The sequence below is a fragment of the Pyrus communis genome, chromosome 15 (assembly GCF_041283825.1).
Source record: "Pyrus communis isolate YQ-2024b chromosome 15, ASM4128382v1, whole genome shotgun sequence".
NCBI lineage: Eukaryota > Viridiplantae > Streptophyta > Magnoliopsida > Rosales > Rosaceae > Pyrus > Pyrus communis.
The window spans coordinates 26,972,167-26,997,901 of NC_142579.1; the positions used below are offsets into that span (position 1 = coordinate 26,972,167).

Below are 25,735 nucleotides of genomic sequence, written 5' to 3' on the forward strand. Positions count from 1 at the left end.
GAACACGAAGCACACATATTTAGCCACAAATATATTAATTGGGACGAATTGTGTCTTAGATGTAGAAGGGTTAGTTATGAGATTAGGTAGGTTATAGGGGTTCATGTAGTACATTTTACCCAAGCTTGGTTAACTTGTCACTAGACCATGATGAGTGACACTTTCATTGACTTAAAACTTTTTATTAGTTACGATTAAGTAATAAGTTAATAATCCGAATGCATTTTTTCATTTGTGTGTCCGGATCATTTTTTGATAATTTTATTGTGGATAATAATGTACGTTGTAATAGTAAGCAAAATGATTTGAAGTGCACAAAAAGGGATTATTTAGAAGAACTAAAATGGAAAAGGTAAAACTGATTGATATGGATGGCAAAATGGATCAATCAACTTAATAATCAATTAAGGGGAATAGCAAAATCGATCAATCAACTTAATAATCAATTAAGGGGAACCTATAGCTATGTTCCAGTTTGAATCCTAATAACTAATGGTGTTTAGAAAAAGATGATGTGAAAGATTATGGCGTCTTTCTTTGATCACAAAACTCTCTCATGTGAGCTTTGTCTCCTTGATTATATATAGCAGAGTGTCAGGTTAGTTACCAATCCCTTTCTACCAAAATAAGGTTATATGCCTCTAAACGCAATTATTTTGGAATTTTGGAGATTAAGGAAATGAAAAGGAATTTGCACTGTCCAAGTATTATACGATAGCTAGATAGCAATAATCGATCCATCGTTAATGTATTAAGATCGTAATTAGGGTACGTACGTCTAATTAACGATGCAATTGATTAACTAAAGGATGATTAAGGTCTCCTAACCACCAAGAACTTCAAAATGGACAATGAGACCCACTTGCGTGTGCCTCTGAACGTACAAAAATGGAGTCCGATTAAGCATGCGCGTCACAGCTAACCATTAAGCAGATTAGGTTTTGTACTAATGTTGGTTGAGTATCTTTTTAATATCTTCTTTTTTCCATGGCTTTTGAAGAAGATCGAATTTTGTGGAGCATGATAGTGCTCTGTGGTTGGCACTTGGGTTAGGAACCATAATAAAAATAGTAGAGATCAACGGATTTGCTTAAGTTAGTGACTTCCACAAATTATGAAAAGGATCCTCGCCGGATCTTTTTCCTGGGGATCCGAAGGATCCCATAATTTCATCCGTTTATCGTACATCGTGCAATTAGAAATCATTTAAAATTTAAATTTTAAAATTAAATATAAATAATATCTAATGAAAACTGACCGTATGATATACGATGAACGGATGAGATTACCAGATCTTCCGGATCCCTAGGAAAATGATCCGGTGAGGAACCTTTTCCCCCAAATTATATGAAGTGGGTACTTGAACTTTGTACGATATAATTAATGATGCCGTATGGGTGTCTCCAACTATCAAATAAGTACAAATTTTGTATTATTTAGATATTTAAAAAGCACTTGATCGCTTCTTACAAGAATCACATAACTAGGTGCTTCTTACAAGAATCACATAGGAAGCACTTTAAGTGTTTTTAGAACTCAAAAAGTACTTTCATAAAAAATGTTTTCAGTTATTTTAAAAATACTTCAAAACGAGCCGTAAGTGTTTGATCACGAAAAATAATATATGGGTCGTTCTCACCTACAAATGATCCGTGCCATTTACACAAACCTTAATAAGTTGAAACCCCAAACCCTAACCAACAACTTCATTTTATCTCCAAAGTGAACCGATGGCTATAGAATTGGGTTTTGTTATGTCTTCTTTCCTGACGATTAACATTTTGCTTGACATAATTAGTTATTAAGTGAACTTCCGTGGGGTTTAAATTAATTTGTTGAATGTATACATTATTCTCCATTGATTTTAGTTTTCTGAGATAACTTTTCGTCTCCTTTAATTTATTCTCTCTATTGGTTTATTTACTGAAGCGTTAGTCTAAGTACGGTATCCTTTAAAAAGGACTAGAGTCATTTAACCTAAACGATGATTATGTATGTAATCATATTCATGCATAACATGCATCTCACATTGACAGTGTAATAAATGAATTTCAGAGTGTAAAAACCAATCTTGCTACAGTAATTAGAATGTAACTATGTGTTATTAACTATAATTAACCTTAATTACCATTATTATAAAATTTTAAATTGTAAACTTTGAGGATTATATGTGATCTTATTTTTCTTATATTCCAAACATTATGTTAACGTCAGTTGTAAACCCATTAAATATGAAGGTAGGGAGCCAAAAATGAATAATGACGGTGGATAATTTCAAGATATCCACTAAGAATAACTTACTATATTGTAACAAGACTGTCGCCCGCGTATTTAAGTTGTTTGCATAATATTCTACCCGTTGCTCAGTAAAAATTATAATTCAAGAGGGCCCTCGCGGCTCGTCGGGCTTGTCTGGAAGTCAGATTGACGTTTTGGTTTCTTCAAAACTCGTAGTTATTGTTGCAGGTTATCTTTTTTCATTATTTAATGGTAGACCCGTGTTACAGTTTCTTTGTTAAGCCAATTCATATATGGCTAGCGAGTCTGGGAGACTTGCTTTTTGAGCGAGTTTCCTTAGCATTTCTCTTGAAGGATATAGCAGTCAACTTTTTATAGTGTTTATTGCATGAACCCCAACTTTTCTTACTAATGCAAGATAATTAAGGTGTTTAGTGGCAGAGCCAGGAATTTAAAGAGATGAGGTCAAAAAATAGTTTTAAAAAATCCATCATATTTTTATTTATAATTGTCCACGACGTGTTCTCATATTTTGGAAACATCGTATCACAACATTATTATCAATAGAATCAAATACATCTACACAACCAAACTATCATTCAATCATTAATCACCCATCTTATTAAGATGTGGATTCTTCATAATTTTCATCACCAAGAAAACTCTTTCAACTGAAGCAGTCGCAAGAGTTAAAATCAATGCTAATTTCACTAGCAAGTACACCAAGGGATACTGTCTGTTCCTCTTTGTCTCCGTCAACTTTTGTGCAAGGCTACTAATTCCTTTCAATGTAGAAAACTCATTATGCAAACAACGACATATGTTTGTTAAATTAAAAAGGTATCAATTAAAAATTATTTTTTACTTTTTTAGGGATAAGTTTAGAAAAGGATAAGTTTACAAGTAAAAGGTTACTGGGATAAGTTTACAAGGCAGCGTGCTGCCGCAATGCTGCTGTTGCAGCGCTGCTATACGGGTTCATAAATTTTCCAAAAGGATAACTTGACAAGGTTATTGGGATCAAGGGATGCCAATGCCCCCGCATTGGCTCCGCTAGTGAAGTTGTCTAAACCTAAAGATAGAAGTCAAAACGAGACAGAATAGAGAGAGAGATTAATTAAAAAGGGAGATTTGGAGCTCCCCTTGAAGTTCTTCATTAAATGTCTCACTGAAGAAAAACTCCTTAGATCATAAGCATCATCAATATACAATCACTAACGTTAATAAATCACTGTCAATTAGAACCACCAAGTTTCGACGACATATACATCAATTTATATTACAAATTAATCTAAGGTTTGCAGAATGCATGAAACAAGAATGACGCAGCTAGCAATAAGCTTCATTTCTGTTGCACATTCTGCAGAAACGCAAAAAAGAAAAACCCCTCCTTTTCTTTATCACCCAGACGACGATCAATTAATCAATATATTTGGTAGATTAGAGAGCGAAAAACGACTTCTTCGCAAGGAATCGTTAAACCCATGTCGTGGTTAAATCCAAACTCCTCCTCAGCTCTTTGGAGAAGAGTTTGGAACTCTGGATGCCCCAGCCATGAAATTGGGATAATATATCTGCTTCTGTTTTCACCGACATACACTGCAAAATGCCCCTTTGGCACATCGTCCGGAAGGCCACCTTCATTGTTGTACACATTTTTCTTCCCAAAGCTTGAGTATCTCTTCAGAATTTGCTTCAAAGCTGCTGTTTGAGGTAGCTTGTTTGATTTTTTGCTGATAGCCATTGTTGTGTTTGTGTAAAAGGTTTGAATAGTATTGTGTAATGGGTTGAGGGTATAGAGAGAGAGATGAGAGAGGAGGGGAAGTGTGTAAGATGATTTGATGGGGGAGATTGGAGGGCTGGGGAGGTATTTATATGAGGAGGGAGTGAATTAGGGAACTGGTTTTGTGAGCAAACAAGGCCATGTGATATGTGGGGGCAAAGAACAACTCGCAAGTCAATTAGGGAAAACAGTGTTCAAGGGGCATGCATGTTTGCTAGCAACCCCATTGGGGCGGCTTGGCCTACCCTTGCTTCCCTCAGAAATGTACACCATGGGACCCCTCTCTCTATCTCTATGTACTAGTTTAGTATCTACTCATACGAGTATTCTGTTACTCCTAATAATGTTTAAAATCTGTTTGATAATTATTTTGTTTTTTTGTGTTGTTTGTCTTTCTAATTCAGAATTCAGATCGCATAAAGATAAAAGGAAGAAAGAAGATTGAAAGACAGAGGAAAACAATAAACCACAATGGAATTTTACATAAGTGAAAACTAAAAAAATATATGATTTTCCTTTTCAGGTTTTTATTTTGTACATATTGACAAGCATTAACTTGTGAGTGGTTAATTTATAATGAATTAGATTGGTCTAGCTCAATAGGTTGGTTAATAAGTTTATAATAGCCAGATATAGCGCTTTGTTACTTGAATTTTTCTTTAACTTTTATTTGTAACTTTGAGACATTCATTGTATTCAATATACAAGAGATTTCATTTCTCCTTTCTTCTTCGTCTTCTCTTTGATTCTCAAATCTTTCAATGCAGTTAAGAGTATACATTCTCTTTATTTTTCATCCTCCCACCCTTTTCTATTCTTTCTCCCTCTCCTTTCTACCATATGTTTTCTCTCCGTATTACTAAAACTAAAGTGATTATAAAATGGATATTAATTATTAATTAGAGGTTGAGGTCCCCTTTTGGAGAAATAGTTTGATCAGATGTTCAAATAGTTTTATTCATGCTGTATATATGAGCTTTGGAAAATTCGAGAATGTGTTTGTTCGAAGTTTCCTATCATGAACAGTGAATTGGCCGAAGAAAAATCTGTAATGTTTTTCTTGATGGAAGGAATCTGTCACACTCAACTCTCGTGTATTCCTCTCAACCTTAACGGCGCATATTCTTTCAATTAGGTTTCGTTTCATAGTCACTAATGCAGACAAGAATATTATATTATATAAAGTAAAAGTTATTGGATGTTTCAAACTTTTATAATGTAAATATAGCATATACAGTAGCTAAAATTGGAGTTGCATAATGCATGCTCATGTAACCTTCTTTTTATAAATACAAACGATATTGGCAGAAAGAAAATTCAGACCTAGTATGACTCCTTTGCTCTTAATTACTGTGCTATGACCCTTTGCTCTTAATTATTTAGCTATATGACCCCTTTCCTCTATAAACTTGACAATTTTGTGTTCCATCCATTATAAATTAATCCTGAACTAAAACAGAATAACAAGAATGGATAATATGTAAGACAAATTCGCAAAAAAGATATAAAGAATAATGATTGAAGGAATTTTGGAACGAAAAATTATTGACACCCTTCCAATTAAAAAGTAAGAAGTTAGCAGCTGATGGTGATTGGATATTGATGGTATTTATGCGAGTGCATAATCATAGATCAACAAAGCATTTGGAGGAGATCATTCATTGCTAATAGATTATCAGCAGATCAGACTACGTTGTTGGGGAAATATCATTTCAATTGTTTAGGAATTATAATGTGTGGGGAAAACTAGAAGCTATTTTAAGAGTAATAGTGGATCAAGAAATGACATTTCAATCTTTTAAATTTTATAGTAGATGAAATTATAATTTAAATGAAAAAATAAGACACTGAATGGATCTAACAACTCTCTATTATAGTAAACTATTTTGCATGTCGCACCAACAAGGTAAAGAAATTGCGATGTCCCTTTATTTGATAAACTTTTTGGGTACATCCAATTCTTGGTCAAAAAATAAAGTGACTGTATTTATTTAATAGATGATGGGCATCCATGGTGCATACTGCATAACAAATTTGTTTGATAAATGTGGGAAGGAGGATTGAATATGCAGCCTCTTTTAGTTTTAAGAAGAGAAATACAACTAGACTAATATATATGTAAATACGTCAGTCTTCTTCTAAATCATACAATCCAAAAATTTAAGCCGTCTTTCTTTAACAACTTTCATTTTGTGCTTTACAAATTCAAAAACAATTAAAAAAAATTACGGAAATAAGATTTGTAAAGATGTAAAAGGTAACTAAATAGTTAACTCGATTAATAATTATCAACTATTGATTAAATACAGACGCTTAAGCTCAAAGTTGAGTACAACTCTTAACCTAAATTAGTTGCTTAGTGACTATTAAGAATAAAAGGCAAAATCTTCGTAAGTGCAATAGAACCCAGCTAACTGAAAAACAATATTAAATCTTTCAAGAACAAAGGGTCAAAAGATTTTTTGGTTGGCAAGTGAAATAGAATTCTTTTTTCCAAAAGGTGGTCCAAATCCAAATAATTGTGTGGATTTCCTTTTTCTTCTTAGGTACCAAGCAAAGTAATCACGCATATATGCAATTACTCCATTGGATACAAGGCCATAAGATAAAAAGGTGGTGTTAGGTTTAAAGTTTAAACAGGTTGAGTATATGTTATTCTCCATATCAAATGTTTGAGAACATAAAGCATCTGAGTTTACTGCTCGTCTCATATTTATATTCTCCACCACCAAATCAACATCCTACTTCAATTTCTCGTCCTTGAACGGTCTATAAATAGATGTTTATATATTATCGTTTAAGGACAAATTGCGTCCACATGTGAGTGAAATGGTTAGAAGCCTTTTGTTTAAGACCCAATAGTGTGGCTTAAGAAATGATAGTTGCTAACTAAATACGTAAAGACTGAGTGTCATCAAAATATAAACCTTATATTCCTACGGCACTCAGGACGAGTTCTACAATGATTCAGAAATATGTTAGGACCTCGTCGATCTCAATAGGGGACCAAATGAGCACACATTTGTCTCACCGTTTTTCCTATGCTTGTCATGTACACAAAGCAACAGAAATAGCAACATACCAAACTCCCATGCCCAACAGGTTAAGGTCAGCCCAGTTGCCCTAAGCCTCCAAAACGGGGGGCAAACTTCTCTCAGTCACATCTTTTGGTGTTGCATGCCGCCTTGTGGCACTGAAACTCATTGACAACCATAATTTTTTATAAACAAAAATAATAAAATTAAAATTCGTATAAAATTATCAAACTTTGCAGATGAATTCATTTACACACAAACACACACATGTATATACAGAGATAATTTGTAGGTGCACGTGTTCAACTTGAGTTCCAAATGCGCAACGAGTTCTGGAAATGTCTCACCATTTAAGACTGCCCATGTTTACCTTTGTGATAAAACCAAAAGCCAAAAACCAGACCATACAAATACAAAGATGTATGCAGAAGGAGCTGCTGGTAAGTTAAAGACACATGTTCCTAATAAAATGAGCACCAGTTGTTACAGTACTAGTCTCTCTCTCCCTCTGTCTCTCTGACTCACTTTTGAGAGAATTTAATTAACCCATGTTCTAAGGCTCAAAAATTCAGCCGGCATGATCATCTGTCTTCCTTTCTTCAATGTTTCATGTCCATGCAGGATTGGACACGACGCGATAACCAGACTCAAAAATGACATCAAATGAACGGTTCATACCATAATATGTTTTATCTCATAATCGTGTCAACCTGTGTAGCACAATTAATAGACAATTCGTGTTTCGAGTCGATCTGCATGTCCCGGAAGTGACATGCTTTAACACTTTCAGAGTCATGTAACATTTTAACCTGTATATTCACATATCCCGAAGATCACAAGATAAGACATTTCCATTGAGGGGTGAGACTATAAGCTTAACTCTTTTCTTTGATGAAAATATTATATTTTATGGATAATTTTGTACTTACGAACAATAAACGGGTCATTGTCAATCGTGTAGTACCTTTAATAATTGTGTAGTACCTTTAATAATCGTGTCATGTTCGGACTGACTCTAATCGTGCTCATACAGAATACGTGTTAACAAGAACCCAGCCCATGAACGCAAATGGCCGCCCTTACTCGTACTACATACTAACACTCTAACCAATTAAAAGTTGGTATATGATGTATTGATAGGAAAACTTGTCATACGAACACCAATTATGCTGATCCAGCAGTTTTGACTGTATTCGTATGACATACGTCTTCGTATGAAAGAAATTTTCCTATCAATATATCATATACCAGTTTGGTGTTATAAATTCATTATGGCAAAACTCAAGGAACCAAAGAGTTCCTCCAATACCAAAGAACCTAGTCACATATGCGGTTACCAATGTTGTGGTAAGGTGGTACCAACATATGCGGGTACCCATGTTGTGGATATGATGAATATGGATAGAGAGTTCAGCATTGAATACTGGAGGTACCACAGACCATATCATCTTAGCTGAAGGCACGACCATGATTGCCAATTAACAGAGAGAGAGAGAGAGAGAGAGAGAGAGAGAGAGAGAGAGAGAGAGAGAGAGACACACACACACACACACACACACAGAGACCTCGTGTTACAGTAGATGTTCAAAACCTAACTTATGGACATGTGAATGCCATGTTTAAAGAACCTGACGTGAGAGGAAAACAACACAGAAACTGTACATTGCATTGCAAATCACTGTATCGAAAGTCAGAATTCTCTGCATTTGACTTCAGAGTTCCACTCGAACACTTGATTAATCCGATTACATTCATCGTCGCTGAATAAGCAGAAGTTAATGAACAGATTAAAGCTGCTTTAAATGACTAGAATGTTTGATGCAACAGCAACTAAAATCTGTGAAATGACTGGAAGCGGTTCGAATCATGTATTCAACCTCTAGTTGAGAGCTTAAATTGAACCTCTTGCGTTCAGTGAAAGTACTCGGCTTGTAAGACTGAAAAACATCAAAATTACTACGACAAAATGAGCAAAGAAACCGAGTGGCTTGTGATAGTTCATGTCATACACACAAAGAAACCGAGTGGCTTATGATAGTTCACGTCAAACTCACAAATCGACCAATCAAAACATACATGTAACTTCAACATATGCATAAGTGCATTCATACATATTTTACATTCATGTGTTCGTGCACGCAAACTTCTAATTCGTGTTCAGTGATATGCTCCTTTGTTGTTCCTATACTAACCTTCAGTTAGCTCTAAAGGAGAGATTTAAAAAACATGGAGTTTACCGTAACTGTGGATACACATGTTTACATCAATAACCATTCATTGATCTTCCGTGTTTTACACTGACGAGGAAACTTCAAGGATGACCTAGCATGATCATGCATATTCATATCCTGACGGTGGTTTTGACAGTTGGGGCGGCCCATCCAACATACTCAGTTTTCTTCTCACATTGACAATGTGGGCTTGGACCTATCAAGTTGAAGGCAATGTAAACATGTTATTCTCCCAAAAATCCCAATATAGAAATCTGCAGTCAGACCATTCAAACAGGCACAAAAGGAAGAGCAAAACGAGCAACAACTCAGCACATTGAACTAGGCATATGCCTACACGTGAAAACAGGCCCATAAAATAAAAGTTACAAGATGAAACTCATCATATGCTTTCTGTTTAGTGAAAAACACAGAACACTCAACAATAACCCGGTATTAGACTTGACCAAAAGTAAGAAGAAAGAGGAATCCAAGTCGCAAGAATTGATAAGGGCAACAGTACATGCAAAGGGTCATAGCTACAAGTGAAACCCGAGATGATTAAAAATGGATTCAAGATAGTGCGGGACATGTAAGACATCCAGCAATAACGACTCAGACTTGAACACAATGGACAGACCTAGAGAGGATATACGTACAGTATAAGGGAAGTGAAACAGATCATCATAACCAGCTCAATAGAAGCTAATAATAGAACGTAATCTCTACTAATCTTAGACAGCAGTACCCTAAACATGACCACAATTAACATGATCATATAGGCTAAAGAAGAAAGGCCAGTAGTTCCATTCTTATTAGGTTGTTTGGGGAGGGAGGGAGGGAGGGAGGGAGGGGGGGAGGGGGGGGGGGGGGGGGGGGGGGGGGGTGGTTGGTGGGGGTGGTGTGGGGGGTGGTGTGTGGTGGGGGGTGGGGGTGTTTGTGTGTTGTGGGGGTTGTGTGAGGAAAAAGAAATTGTATACTAGTTCCAAAGTATTAGCATTTTACAACTAGACAAATAGAATAAAACTAAAAGAGCATTGACCACATTGACCAGTAAAAAATGAAAGAGAACATAGGTACTAGTTCTAACCTCTTGACGAGCCGCTGCAAGTTTTAAGAGCTCATCTGCCTCAGAAAAATTCAAGAACCACTGACTAAGGGGATGATCTTTTGTGTCCCCCCGTTCCTTGTCATTCTTCTGATCAATTGACACTGAAAAAAATCCACATAAACATTTAAAATCAAAGGATTATAAGAAGTGAAGGTTCAAAATCCATCAAAGCTATAAATTTACCAGGATTAGGCAAGTTAAAACCAGCAGGTAAACGGGGTACTATTACAGCTGGATGGTTCTGCAGACGAGCAAAACAAGCCTCTAAAGGATCAGGGAAAACTATTTCATTGTAAGACTCCACAACAACAGGTTTCTTGGTTGACTGGGGCCCAGATTCATCTTCAGTATATAACTTCAAATGGTGATACCTGCATGATATGAGCTCCGGTAATTAATGATCCGTATGTTTTCAAGTAGATGAAATCAATATCAGAATACGCAACTCACAAGTCTAACTGTCTCTCACAGACATCATTGTGGAAGAACAGACTGATGGCAATTTCAAATTCACCCCAGCCACATTCCGTTAACTCAAATGGGGGAGAATCAATCACTCTCATAGGGTTATTGAAACTAGGGTGCAATTGAAATATAACTCGCTTTACCACCACACCAAGGTCCTCATTTGTTGCCCCACGAACATAAACAGTCCACTTATGGGACTGAGACCTAATAAACGGAAAACATATGCGGAAATTATTCAAAGATACAAAAAGGCATAAACGGAAATTATTCAAAGACCCAATTAAATGAAAAATACTTACTCACTGGCCTTCCTACCGAGGTAGAATGCAACTGTCCCGTATACTATCGGCACACAGATATCAACATCCTTAAGTCTCTTGTTTGTGCTCTATGACAACCGAAACGAAAAATCATCATAAATGTTATGGAATTACGTCTAAAATGAAAAGTAAATGGCATTCAAATATACGGAACCAACAAATGCATATCTCTTTCGATTCTTCCCGTTGCTTCCTCAAAGTCAATGAACTAAAAAATCTACTAATTACACAAATAATATCAAAAGACTACAAATTTGCAACGAAAAAAGAAGAAAAACTCAAAATTTCCAGCCTCTAAGTTGTGATTCACCGAAACCCACTACATTATTAAGCTAATTTACAAATTTAAAAGAAAAAATTAGAACCCAAATGTTAAGACGAACAGCGGAAAAAATGCACTACCTTCTTGTCGCCATCTTCCGCAGGCTTTGAAGTTCGGACTGGCTGCGACAGTTGGGCAGAGCTGCCACCCTCCTCCGGCTGAGGCGGTTCAGATTCACCTGCTTTTCTCACTGACATCGTGAGGAAATATCAAGGTTTTCGTGTTTTCAGTTTAAACAAAGGAATGGAAACAAATAGTTCGACGGGAAAAGCACGAAAGGGTTTTTCAATTGGGAATATTTTCCATCTGGTATTGCAATTCCCTTGGAGAAATTAGGTTCCAGAAAGGGCAAACTGGAGGAGTAAAGAGGGGTTAGGGTTTTTTTGCCTTTGTTATTTTCAGCGGGATTTCCAAGTATTCCTTTTGTTTTTTCCGAGGGAAAAAAAACAAATTATTTTTTTCCAAAATTCTTTATTTAAAAAAAAATATGTTGACACTTATTACAAAAGTCTAATGATTTCATTTCTAAGTGAGAAGTCTTAATTTCGATTCTAGCCAAATATGAATTTGAATCAAATCATGGCTAGATCACCCCCCCTCTCTTAGTAAGATAATATCGTTTGTTAAAAAAAAAAAAAAATTAAGAATGAATTCCGTATTTACGAGAGTGGTAACTTTAAATAGGCATATATTGCATTATATTGTGAATTAATTTTACCTGTAACCCTAATTTTTGTCAAAATGAAAATTGAAAACTCGTATTTTAAGTAGTAACTAAGTCTTGTGTTTTAAAATAAATGAAAACCGATGGACAAATTTTGATGACTCACAGGAATAGCTTTTAAAAAAATGTAAATAATTGACGAACGAGTTTTTATTTTTTGAAAAAAATAAATAAAAACAAAATAACTATTGTACCGTCCCTTATTATTTTTCAAGATATCCTGCAAAGGGATAAAAACCCAACGGCCCCATACAAAAAAGTCAAGGTAACACGAATTCGGATTCTCGCAGGATTCTCTTTGTGAGAATTTCGAAAATCCGTGAATCGTATTCGTTCATCGTACATTATGCGATCATAAATTATTTTAAATATTTTTATTTAAAATTAAACACAAATAATACTTGACAAAAACTAACCGCACGACGTACGTACACGATTCATGAATCTTGAGGATTCTCACCAAAAGGATCTGGGGAGGATCCTGTTGGAAGGTAACACTATCATGTGAAATACAAAACTTTCGTAAAAAAATTAAATGCATGGCGATGCATGATAATTTTAGGAAATTGTGGAAGTCTTTCTCTGGTGCCTGTTTAGAAGCAAATACAAATGCTGAGAATATAAGAGCCGATTAAACTTCACGTTTAGCCTATAGATTATAGATTAAATCAGCATGCTTGATATAAAACATTTCTACTTAAAATGTGGCCGGGGTTCAGACAAAATGCAGATCATTCACCAATAACATTCAAATGAAACCTATACAGCAAGCGATTAACAATGAGATTGTATTCCAATCAATGTATGATGTTCTGGGTTCGGTCCAACTGCAGCGTAAATGCAGAACTAGACAATGAGTTCAAGGGGCTCTTCACAATGTTACAATTGAAAGAAAGAGTCTCGGACAGAGATTGCAATCCGGAGTCGCTCATTCATGCATGCCTCTCTGGTACGTTGATAGGTGGAACTGATCCAAACTGTGTTGCAAAGCAAGCCACTGGCCAAGCGAGCGTCAGCAAATTAGATGTTCAAGGCACTCAAAGCCATCACCTTGCATTGTTCATTCATGGCCAGAAGTTGGGCCTCTTTCTTGTCAAGAAGAGCGCTCAGCTTCACATTTTCTTCCATAAGTTTCTGGACTTCCGTCTCTTTCTGGACTTTCTCACCCTCTAACTGTGTTGTTTTCGCAACGAGCCTGTTTCAAAGCAACATCAGAATGATAAAGCACCAAATATTTCTACCTAGAGTTGATGGTTGCAGAAAAGGGCCGAGATCAAATTGCCACAGACGAATAACCCATATTACAACGATTGCTTCAAAAACATAAGAACTTGTGCACACACGAAAACACATGCATATCCCTGCGCATGCACATATGTAGAAGACTGAAGACTGACACGTTCATGTTTCTACAGGAATAATGACAAGATTATCTCTATTTTGTTTTTTTTTTAATGAGAAGAAGGTTCTCATAAAAATGGAAAAAGAAATTCAAATAGTTATGTTTAAAAACATCATTTAGCATTATAAATACTTCAAATACATTTTTTCTGTAATATTCTATGTGCCTTGGCCATGTAAATGAAACAAAACAAAGAAAAAGCCCAACACTTTCTTAACTAAAGGATATAAGAGTACCCACGTAAAATCTTTTTCCATTGACTAAGTTCCTATTTCAAGAGAGTGGCATATTGTTTTAAAGAAAAACTCAGCACCTCAATTGATCAAACCAAGAAATTCTACTTACCATGTTCATGTTTGATGTCACTTGCCATGACACAAGCAATACAGTGCCCAGCAAAGCACTCAATCCATGATAATGGGGCACTCAATCCATGATAATTTGTAGGACAAACAAGAGTAAAACAAGGATAGCAAAGAATATGGCATAACCAGCTAAATGATAAAAAGTGGAAGCACTCGAGATGAATGAATATGTATTGAATGCAGAAGAAAACATACTCACCGCTCAAACAGTCTCTCTATAGTTTGAAACTGTTTCTCTGATGAAAGCAGAGTTTCTCGTACAGTTATAAGACTGCTGACATATGATTTCAGAGACTCAAAGTCCCGCTTGACACGGCAAAGCTCCTGTTCATTTTCTGCAGCTCGTAGCCTCTGCCTAGTTGTTTCTTCAACCAAATCCTCAACTCTCTGCCGCATTTCATTTAAAATACCATTTGTACCTAGTGCAAAGTGTTCCATCTCCTCTAGCTTCACAGACATGTTCTCAATTTGAACCGACTTTTTTTTAATTTCTTCCTGACCAAAAGTCACCTTCTCCTTCTCAATTGCAGTTTCAGATTCTGCCAGTAAAACTCTCTTCACAAGAGCTTCCATAACATCCGTAACCATCTGAACAGATTTAAGTAGTTCACCAATATAAGCCGCATCTTGTTCATCCAGAGGACCATGCTGGTTGCTAATCCCAACCCAAGTCTCTTCATCTGGACTATCAAAGGAAGTAAGATCAACATTCCTAGACCAACCAGACAATGGTGTACCATTTTTATCAACAAGGCCCACCCCTTCTAATTGTTTGATGCCACATGATGTATGTGCTAAATGAGGAACAGCCATTACTCTTGATTTTGATTTCAAGTATGTTAACACCGTTGCAGTAGTTTTAACTCTCCGCCAAAGAATCTCCAGTTCCTTTTTGGAATCTTCCTTTGACCCCTCTATACAAAGCTTTACCTCCATAAGCTTTGTTTGTAATACATCTACTTGGGAATGGCGCTGTTCTATCTCCTGCTTCCATGGTTCATGTGTTTGACCCAGCTGAGACTTCAAGGTTGACAAGTCAACATCTTCCTCTGCTGCCATCCCCTGTTCAAAGTTACGAAAATGAAAACTTTGAAATTTAATACGACAATGACTATTGACCCTTCAAAGGAATAACATATTATGAAGCTTAAATAAAGTTATAAGCAGAAAACAAGGTTCCTAGTAACTCAAAAACGCTTGATAGCATAAAAAAATATACGAAGTTTCCATCTTGCGATATTTGGCATAGTTCTCTGGTAAATGCAGTTGAAATGCACCCAAATTAAAATAAATCTAAGGTTAATCATATTAAACACATTCACCACTCCAAACTACTCAATCACGGAAAAAGGCTTAAATCCAAGCTGCACATGCTAGCACTAAAGAACTGGGATATTCTGCATGATGTAGTCGTTGTAAGCTTCAAGCAATGTAGGTTATACACTCTAGTACAAAGAACCTAATAGGTTGCTTAAACGAAACTTAAAAGTCGAATAGAGCTACATCTACGCCTCGAGAAAAAATATTAACACGCGTAAGAAATGTTTTAGTTCGCCAATAGCGGAACAAATGGGTGATCATCACCCAAGTACTTTTAGGTATTTCCCTGAAAGCTACACAATTACTCATATATGCAATCAGATGACCAAACAACAACAGGCCAGCAACGCAAATGCATCCCTCAACTACAACTCGATAGCAGTACGCAGAAGAAATCTAGACGACAGACAGATTAAAGAAGATCCAATATACGAATCATAAATCTAAGGATATTTCAAGTTCAAAAATTCTGAGAAATGGAGGCGAAAATTAAAAATATAAATATATTTGCACAGAAACTTAAATCACGCTTAACCCTAATTATCATATTTCGAAGCTAATTCTGTAAACTTTTGCTCTACAGTTCATCAAACTAATCGCATACAATCACAATCCGATCTTAAAAAAAAACCTAAAATTTGAACAAATTTACAAAGCAAACTGAGAAAGGCGCGTAATCTCCAAAAATAAAACGAAATTCTAGCATCGGACGCACCAAAGAGAAGGAAACGATGAACGATTAAAGCAAAATTCAAACCGTTGAGAGAGAGAGATGAGAAGGGACCTTCGGAATCGAGGAAACGGCGAGGGATTCCGACGAAGGTTGGAGTGGAGGAGGAGCAGATGGATGGGTGGTGGGTGCCGTCTTCCTTTCGTTTTCGTCCAGCACACCGGTTTTTTTCTGTCGTCTGCCCCTTTCTTCTTCTGTTTTCAAATAAACAAAATATAAACGGGAAAATTTTATGAAAAATGTCCATTCACATACCTTCTACATTTTTTAAGAGGGGTGTTGTCAGTAACATTTGCCTACACACTTTATGTGTATGAACACATTTTTTTAGAAAATGAGAAGGAGAGGGGGAGAGAGAAAACGTGGGGAAGTGGGAGATTTTTGTTTTTTGTTTATTTATTTAATTTTTTTTTTTAATATTGGAAGTATTTTAACATCACCTAAAAGCGAAGTTTCAATAAAAAATAGTAAAATTTGGACTTGTGAAATTACATTATTGCTCATCATTTTTTTTTTGTGTGACAGAAGACTAAGTAGTCTTTTCACCATCTTTTAGTTGACAAAGAATGTTTCATTAATTAATAGAGATAATAGATATATGAACTAAAATTTTCAACAGTTTGTCATACCAACTTTTTATTAATTTATCATCTCATTCTAATTTCATAAAGGTATCCATCTAAAATAAGTCATGTGACTTTCCTATGACTTATTTTTAAAGTTATTATGGACATTTCAAATCCCCACCCTTGTCCAAGATTATTTCAAACATTTCAACTTCATTTTTTTTATAGACATGAATGACCTCGCTGATTCTCAAAGCTTGCAATTAGTTAAAATTCATGTTAGTGAACCTAATGTCTTTCTTAGTAGTTGACAATAAGTTTTTGAAACGAAGCTATCATGTTCTTTTTACCACCAAAAGTTTTCGGTTCGTACCAAAAAGAAGTAGAGAATTTGTGAAAAAGAGGTCAAAAGTCATAGACCAATTTATTCTCCCACTCCATGTTTAAAATATATCTATGTATAAAAATAAAATAAAAAACTTGTGAAAAAGGTCTCAAAGGCCGAAATAATTCTGAACACAAGCCATGCACATTGTACATGACTTATTGTGAATAAAAAAACTTAACGGAGTTAGGTGATATGATAAATTAATGATTTCAAAAAATTGATATGACAAATCGCTTAAAATTTTAGTTCATATGACAAGTTCAAAAAAATATATAAATTCATATGACATTTAAAAAAATATATATAAATATAAGAGATATTGGGTGATGAAGAAATCAAATCTATGATCCGCTTTGAAAATAAATGTTGTGCCTTTTATGCAAGTGATGTTGAGAGAGGACGAATCGAACTTAGAACCTCGTGGTATCTTCCTCTCTTTTCTATTCAATTGTAGGGTTTAGAACCTTACAAAGAAGACAAAGTCGACTAAATATTATATGATTCAAATGTTTCTTGACCATTTAAAATTACAAACTTAATTTTTATGATAAAGTTTATAAGGCACATCAGAATACTTAACATATGAATAAAATTTGTTGATTTGATGTGCAATCTAGCCTGATCCCTCACTTTCGATATCACTGTATAAAAAATAAATAAGTTTAATGCACTATGGTAGGTCTGAGTGGTCCTTGATTTATGACTTTTGAGCAATAAGCCCCAAAGCTATGTTAGTTATTTTGGAACAAGTTCTATCAATAGAGTTCTTATCCATTACATGGCATATATAGATAACATTATAAACTCGTTCGGAAATACTTTTAAAATAGCTAAAAGCGTTTTCGATGAAAATATTTTTAGAATTAATCCTAAATAAAACTCCAAATGAGTCCTAAAAAGCACTTCAAGAATAACATAACTGATATTTCTTGCAATAATCCCTTCAAGTGCTTTTGCAACCTAAAAATATTTTTTCTAAAAACGTTTTTAATCATTTTAAAAGTACTTCCAAACGAACTCTAGGTTGAGATATGTTTCTTAAGTTTGATTTATGGTGAAGAAAATGTTTGTTTTGGGATGTTGGACTTCTTTAAAAACTTGCATTGTTTTTGGGGCAATTAGCTGAAATATCAGTTTATGGCATTTGTTCGCAAAAATTATTAGTTTTTATCATGTCGTCATTTTATCATTATTACGTCACCATTGTGTCATTCATATACTAAAATCTAATCATTTATACGATCAATATCAAAACCGATCTTTGCAACTAATTGACCATATCGATTTTTGGCATTTGTTCGTAAAAATTATCAATATTTTTCATGTCGTCATTTTAACATTAGATTGAGATGATATGTTTTCTAACCGTTTGCATATATCCTCTTATGACTTTTCTCCTATCAAGCCGATAACAATAAAAAATGACTAAGAATCTTAGCAAGACTGGAAAGACGAGGGGAGCTTAATATGCTTATACCACGATGAGAGGAACCCAACATTTCAGACCAAAAACCTGCCTATATTACTGCTGAGGATAAAAAATGTATACCAAAATGAATTAAAAAAAAAATGATGAAAATGGTCCCTGCATTAATTCAAAGATAGTGAAGATGACAGTGGCGCTAAAGATTAACGGTGGAGATTAAAACCAAAGAAATCTGCTTCATTCATTTAAAAAATATGAATTAAACAAGAAAATAAGAGCAGTTGCTCCACGTTGCCGAAAATAAAGAGTAATGCTAAGGAGATCAAATTTTTTAAATTAAATGATGTGGTTGTAGATTATTGGATTATTAATTAAGTGTCGCTTAACGTGCTTATTTCTTATTGATAACACATTATTTTATTTAAAAAATTTAGTTTCCATAGCATTACGCGAAAAGAAAACTGAAATAGGAGTTGGCTCTTCTCATCTCTGAAAACTACAATAGATAGTCGAGGTGGTTCCAATTCCACTACCCACACCCACTTTCTTTCATCCAGACTGTCAAGAGAAAGTACATAAAAGACTTGTCTTTATCAAGAAAAATTGGTAGAGAAGTGGACGGCAGAGCACAGCAAGAACCTAAATAAATAAATAAATAAAAAATAAAAAAAGAAAAAAGGAAAAAAGGGGCACAAAGGGATTCATGGCAAGGAGGAAAGAAACCCAAAAGAAAAAATGAGCAAAATACTCAAAGGTATAAACTCTTTTTGGTCTTTTCTTGGCTTTGGCTTTTGTGTCTCTATTTTTGCAGAAGTTGCAGATGCACCCCGAAGCAAAAATGGAGGTGGGGACTTCGTAAAGTTCACCAATTCCCCATGGCAGCAACTATTGTTCGTCATAGAGTTGTGGCCACAATCAATGCCATCTATTTCTTTGTATTGTGATAATGAAGCTACATTGTCTAGAGCTTATAGCAAAGTATTTAATGGCAAATCTAGACATATTAGCTTTAGACATGAATTTGTCAAACAGTTAATAACACAAGGAGTTGTTAACATAGCTTATGTAAGGTCAAATAAAAATTTGGCAGATCCTTTTACAAAGGGACTCTTGAGAGATATGGTACAAAGTATATCTAGTGGAATGGGGCTGAAACCCTTTACTATAAGTCACTAGTAATAGTAACCCAACTTTGCCTAGAACATCACTAGACCAAAGTTCAATGGGTAATAACAAGTTACTGATAAGTGGTTTGAATAAGCACTGAATAATTTATATAGCCTGTTTCAGAATGTCAGTACATACTGCTATGATATAGAGGATGAAATTTAAATTCTTAATGAGGCATAATAATTTAAGATGTTCAAATAGATGGAACATATACTAGTAACCTCACCTATATAAATATAAGGATGGGTGCCGCTTCTACCAAGGGTTTTTTGGGTTTTCTCTTGTAAATGTTTGTGAAACCAGGATGTAGCACATGGCCATAATAGTGCTAACTAGATACAAAATTTTCTCCAAGGAAGCTATAATATGATCATGTGTGTAGTATTTTCCGGTTTTGACTAATAAATTTATAGTTTAAGGTATGGAAAGACCACTATTGTATTTGTAAGAACCTTGAGATACTTACACTAATTGAAGGTTAAAATCGAAAGATACCTTTTTGTATGCATGAACATATGTGTATGATTAAAGTTAGGGTAAATTACACAAAACTACCTCAACTATTGGTCTCACGACACTTTCATACCTCATCTTTTTAAAATGACAGTGTCATACCTCATCTTACGAATTTTTACCAATGTCATACCTCCGTCAGTTTTTCTATTAGTTTCTCTGTTAAGTGCTAACGTAGCTAGAGTCGGGGCCCACTCACTAATCTAACTGGATTAAAAAATTATTAAATATATTTTTAATAATTAAAAATTAAAAATAATTTTTTTTATATTAAATCTCTCTCTCTCTCCTCTCTCTCTCCATCCCCTTCTCTCTCGCCTCCCTCTTCTCTGCATCCCCAAAACCCCTTCCCACTAGTCCCCCCAACCCCTTCCCACCCGTCCCCCGCACCCAACCTTCCTTCACCACCCTCTCTCTCCCCTCTCTCTCTCGCATTTCCCTCTCCTTTCCACCGTCGTCTCCTTCCTCCCCACTTCTCTCTCGCCGTGCCCAGAACCCCCCAAACCCACCTGGGTTTTTTCATCCGCCATCCTCTTTCCTCCCGTATTCTCTCCCATTTTCTCCCTTCACGCTGTAACAAGAGCCTCGTCGACCCTGACCTTGACAGTTCTCCCTCTCTCCCTTTCTCCTTGACAGTTTCGAAGACAGCAACGACGGCGGATCAGCGGTGGGCAATGGAGTGGGAGAGGGAAGCGGGTCAAAGCTTGTAGGTAGATCCGAGAAAGAAGGGCGAATGAAAAAATTCAGGTGGGTTTGGGGGGTTCTGGGCACGGTGAGAGAGAGAAGTGGGGAGGAAGTAGACTTCGGGTAGGTTGGGGGGGTGGGTTAGGGGTGGATCCCTCATACTTGCCCAAATAGAGAAAGAAGAGAGAGAGGTGAGATAGAGAGAAAGAGAGAGAGAGAGAGAGAGAGAGAGAGAGAGGAAATAGAGAGAATGGTGGAGGAAGGTTGGGGGGACGAGTGGGAAGGGGTTGGGGGGGGTCGGGTGGGAAGGGGTTTTGGGGATGTAGAGAAGAGATAGAGGTGAGAAAGAGAGAGAGTGAGAGATTTAATATTAAAAAAATTATTTTTAATTTTTAATTATTAAAAATATATTTAATAATTTTTTAATCCAGTTGGATTAATGAGTAGGTCTCACCTCTAGACACGTCAGCACTTAACAGAGAAATTAACAGAAAAACTGATGGAGGTATGACATTGGCACAAATTCATAAGATGTGGTATGACATTGTCATTTTAAAAGGATGAGGTATGAAAGTGTCGTGAGACCAATAGTTGAGGTAGTTTTTTGTCATTTACCCTTAAAGTTAATGCTAGAAAGATTGATTCATTATAATATTTCTAGTTTTATATATTTTGAGATAGAGGAGAATTGTTAGATGTTTCCAAGTATATGAGCTATATATATTATTGAAATAGGGAAGAATTGTTGGTATATTTCATTAATATATATATATATGTATAAATGTGTAGCTGCCATGATGTCTCGACCACAACTTTGGGAGTTGATGCATCTTTGCGTGTATGATGAGAGATTGGCTACAGTGTCGTGTCTTTGGTAAAAGGCACATGTATGAAAAGAGAGCAGACTTGCATCCATTCGGTGGAAACGAAAGAATGCTGGAAATATGAATTTGATCTTTACATACTTTCAATTGAAGGATGTGACTTTTCTATGCACACTTTGGAATAAGTCCAATGGATACCATATAAACCATATATAGCCCACGTTAGCTACATAATCAAACATACAATTCTTCAAACAATAGTTTCTTATCCTCTTTCTCTCCATCAAAATCATACAGTTTCCTTTTAGAAGATTTTAAGGGAATTTTAGTTCTTGCTAAACTAAAATTCCAAATTTTATTGTATCCTGGAAGTGATTTCCTTTAGACCCGTTAGCAAACTCATATTAGAGTGGGTGCAAATATCACTTTAAGGAAAACATATTAACGTGTCTCAAAGTCATTTTTCTGTCAAATTCTCAACCTTATTCTAACAATCTTAAAGTGATATTCACAATGGAGAAGATGTCTGAAACTATGGCTTTGTCTGCAATGAACGACGGTGCTTTCTGGAAACTCAACAAGTTTGATGGAACCAATTTCATGCGCTGGAATGACAAAATACACTGGATGCTGACGGCCCTGAAAATTGCCTATGTTCTTGATCCAAATCTGCAGCCAATTCTTGAACCTAATGATACAGATACTAAACAAATTATTGCCAACAGAAATAACTGTGAAGACGATGAATTGATGTGCAGAGGACATATCTTGAATACTTTGTCGGATCGGCTCTACAATTTATTTTCTACAACCTAATCTCTAAGGGAAATTTGGAATGCTCTTGAAGAGAAGTATACATCAGAGAACAAAGGTACCGATAAATTTATCACGTTTAAGTTCTATGAATTCACTATGACTGATGGCAAATCCATTGTGGACCAAGTTCAAGATTTATTACTTTTGGTCACAAAGCTTCGTGAAGTCAAAATAATTGTTCCTGATGCATTACAAGTAGGGGCTATCATGTCAAAATTACCCCCTGGTTGGAACAATTATAGAAATAAGCTTTTGCATATGGCAAAAGATATAAGTCTCCAAGATCTCTTGAAGGGAATCCAAATTGAAGAGGAAGCTCGGAAACGAGAAAAACATTTTTCCTCACAAGACTTCACTAAGACTAATTATGTTGAAAGGAGCAGTAGTAAGTTCAAAAAGAACTTGAAAGTGAATAACCTAGGAAAGTTCAAAAAGACATCTTTTGGCACCAATAGTGGCGAGAAAAATGCAACTTGCCACCATTGTGGAAAGAAATGCCACTTCATTCGTGATTGCAGGTTCAAGAAAAATGAGGATGCCAAATTAAACAAAACAAATATGGTAGAGGAAACTCATACTGAAAATATAATTACTATGGTGTCTAAAATGCAAATTGGCAAGATCACTGAATTGAATATGACTACAGCCGTTAAATCTTCTGACTGGTGGCTTGATTCTGGTGTTACCATACATGTTTGCAATGATAGAGCACAATTCAAGATCTACAAAACTGAAGAGGATGGTCAAGAAATACTAATGGGCAATCACAATGATGCTAAAGTTCTTGGAAAAGGGACTGTTGAACTACAATTCACTTCTGGAAAAACAATGACTCTGACAAATGTTTTTCATGTCACAAACATTAAGAAAAATCTTGTATCTGCAAATTTACTGTGTAAAAGTGGTAAATTTATACTATCAAAGAATGGTGTATTTGTTGGCAAGGGTTATTCATTTGATGAAATGTTCAAACTCAGTATCAATAAAGTGAATTCTTTTGTTTATATTGTTGACTCTTCTTCTACTTTATGGCATTCTCGTTTAGCACATTTGAATTATAGATCTTTAAAATATTTGTCTAAACAGATGTTTCATTTAAAAATTGTGAAATCTGCACACAAGCTAAAATTACAAAGAAACCTTTTCAAAAAGTAGAAAGAAATGCTGAAATATTATATTTAGTTCACTCTGATATATGTGAGTTTAATGGTGTTTTAACTAGAGAAGGAAAACGCTATTTTATTACTTTCATTGATGATTATTCTAGATTTACTTATGTTTATTTAATGTCTAATAAAGATGAAACCTTTGAGTTTTTCAAACGATATAAGGCTGAGGTTGAAAACCAAAAGGAAAGGAAAATTAAAATCCTTCAGAGTGATAGAGGTGGTGAATATTTTTCAAATGAATTCTCTTTGTTTTGTGAAGAACAATGAATCATTCATCAGAATATTGCACCTTACACTCCACAACAAAATGGCTTAGCAAAAATAAAGAATAGGACACTCACTGATTTGATTAATTCAATGATCATAAGTGCAAATGTTCTTACATATTTATAGGGTGAAGCTGTCACATCCCCGCCCGGGCCCCCACCACATCCCGGGCTCAACTCCACCGTAGCATGATATTGTATGTTTTAGGCCCCGACCACGCTATCACGGTTTTGTTTCTGGGAACTCACACGAGAACTTCCTAGTGGGTCACCCATCCTGGGAATGCTCTAGCCCGAACTCGCTTAACTTCAGAGTTCCGATGGAACCCGAAGCCAGTGAGCTCCCAAAAGGCCTCGTGCTAGGTAGAGATGCGAATATACATATAAGGCTTACAGGATCCACTCCCCTGGGCAATGTGGGATGTTACAGAAGCTCTTCTTGCAGCATGCCATATACAAAACTAAATTACCTCTAAGAAAACTCATGTGTCACCATATGAAGTATAGAAAGGCAGAAAGCCAAATTTGGAATATTTAAAAGTTTGGGGGGGAGGGTTTTTGTCCTTTTAAAAGATCCAAATTAGGTCCTAGAGGCATAAAAAGTATTTTTGTAGGATATGCCCAAAACTTTAAAGCATACAGATTGCTTGATGTGAACTCAAATGTCATTGTTGAGTCAAGAGATGTAGAGTTCTTTGAGGATAAATTCTATAATGAACCTAATCCTAGTTCAGTTGAAGAACATAATCAACAATCAGTGTCGAAAGAAAATCCCAGTTCAATTTCCGGCACCAAAAAGAGAAAGGAACCGGAAGAGGTTCTAGAACGTAGGAAAAGTCAAAAGGTTAGAAAAGAAAAGAATTTAGGTCCTAATTTTATATCTTCAGAAGCCATTTTACTTTTTGTGGAAGGAAATAAAGAAAAGGTTCTACATAAAATACCTTTCATTTTAAATGTAGAAGGAGATCTTGTAACTTTAAAAGAAGCAATGACTTATAGAGATGATGTTTTCTCGAAAGAAGTGTAGATGATGAGATGAACTCATTATTATCCAACCAAACATGGACTTTGGTTGACTTACCACATGGATCTAAACCAATTGGTTGTAAGTGGGTGTTTAGAAGGAAAAATAATATTGATGGTTCTTTGTAAACCTTCAAAGCCTGATTGGTAGCCAAAGGTTTTAAACAGAAAAAGGAAGCTAACTACCTTGACACCTATGCACCAGTTGCAAGAATCACCTCCATTAGAGTGTCGTTTACTTTGGCATCTGTATATAATCTATATGTACATAAAATGGACGTGAAAACAGCCTTTTAAATGGGGATTTGGATGAAGAGGTATATATGGAGCAACCGGAAGGATTTGTTCTTCCTGGTAATGAAAAGAAGGTTTGTAAATTAGTGAAATCACTATATGATCTAAAACAAGCGCCAAAACAATGGCATGAAAAATTTGACTTTGTCATTTTGTCAAATGGTTTTAGAAAAAATAATGTCGATAAGTGTATTTATTCTAAATTCACTGATGAATACGGTGTTGTCATATGCTTATATATAGATGATTTACTACTATTTGGGACCAACATGAAAGCTATATCCGAAACTAAGAAGTATATAAATTCAAATTTCAAAATGAAGGATCTAAATGAAGTGGATACTATCCTAGGGATTACAGTAAAGAGACATGATGGGGGTTTTGCATTGTGCCAGTCACACTATATTGAAAAAATATTGCAAAAGCATAATCATTTGCAAATAAAAGAAGCACCGACCCCTTATGACTCTAAGATCAACATGCTAGTAAATTCTGGCAGATCAGTTGCACAACTTAAGTATACTAGTGCAATTGGAGGATTGATGTATGCTTCGCATAGCACAAGGCC

At 35.5% G+C, this 25,735-nt stretch overlaps 2 protein-coding genes and 1 pseudogene across 4 annotated transcripts; all 3 read right to left on the reverse strand.

Annotated features, from left to right (window-relative positions):
* Positions 1-3,351: 3,351 nt before the first annotated feature.
* Positions 3,352-4,089, reverse strand: LOC137714364 (protein SMALL AUXIN UP-REGULATED RNA 12 pseudogene; annotated as a pseudogene). Its single transcript, XR_015956427.1, has one exon. The product of XR_015956427.1 is annotated as a protein SMALL AUXIN UP-REGULATED RNA 12 pseudogene (transcript).
* A 4,934-nt stretch (positions 4,090-9,023) lies between these two features.
* Positions 9,024-11,935, reverse strand: LOC137709620 (transcription initiation factor TFIID subunit 14b). Its single transcript, XM_068448650.2, has 6 exons — positions 11,568-11,935; positions 11,145-11,233; positions 10,828-11,049; positions 10,561-10,748; positions 10,357-10,478; positions 9,024-9,483 (listed from the first exon to the last, which is right to left on the reverse strand). Exons 1-6 carry the CDS (start codon positions 11,682-11,684, stop codon positions 9,388-9,390), a joined length of 834 nt encoding a protein of 277 aa, XP_068304751.2. The 5' UTR covers positions 11,685-11,935; the 3' UTR covers positions 9,024-9,387.
* A 1,050-nt stretch (positions 11,936-12,985) lies between these two features.
* Positions 12,986-16,328, reverse strand: LOC137738264 (uncharacterized). 2 transcript variants are annotated; one of them, XM_068477895.2, is made up of 3 exons: positions 16,083-16,328; positions 14,178-15,040; positions 12,986-13,406 (listed from the first exon to the last, which is right to left on the reverse strand). In XM_068477895.2, the coding sequence occupies exons 2-3, from the start codon at positions 15,035-15,037 to the stop codon at positions 13,232-13,234; spliced, it is 1,035 nt and encodes a 344-aa protein (XP_068333996.2). In that variant the 5' UTR covers positions 15,038-15,040; positions 16,083-16,328; the 3' UTR covers positions 12,986-13,231. The 2 variants fall into 2 exon arrangements, with proteins under 2 accessions (XP_068333996.2, XP_088542485.1); XM_088686359.1 differs by having other exon boundaries at positions 16,056-16,243.
* Positions 16,329-25,735: the final 9,407 nt, after the last annotated feature.

Excerpts from the sequence above, each read along its gene's own strand:
- LOC137709620 (XM_068448650.2), bottom strand. The coding sequence starts at position 11,684 with ATGTCAGTGAGAAAAGCAGGTGAATCTGAACCGCCTCAGCCGGAGGAG. Across the intron at positions 10,479-10,560 it reads TTTTAACTTGCCTAATCCTG|TGTCAATTGATCAGAAGAAT; the intron begins GTAAATTTATAG and ends GATTTTTTTCAG. Across the intron at positions 9,484-10,356 it reads TTGCAGCGGCTCGTCAAGAG|GTCCAAGCCCACATTGTCAA; the intron begins GTTAGAACTAGT and ends TCAACTTGATAG.
- LOC137738264 (XM_068477895.2), bottom strand. The coding sequence starts at position 15,037 with ATGGCAGCAGAGGAAGATGTTGACTTGTCAACCTTGAAGTCTCAGCTG. Across the intron at positions 13,407-14,177 it reads ATAGAGAGACTGTTTGAGCG|GCTCGTTGCGAAAACAACAC; the intron begins GTGAGTATGTTT and ends GCTTTGAAACAG.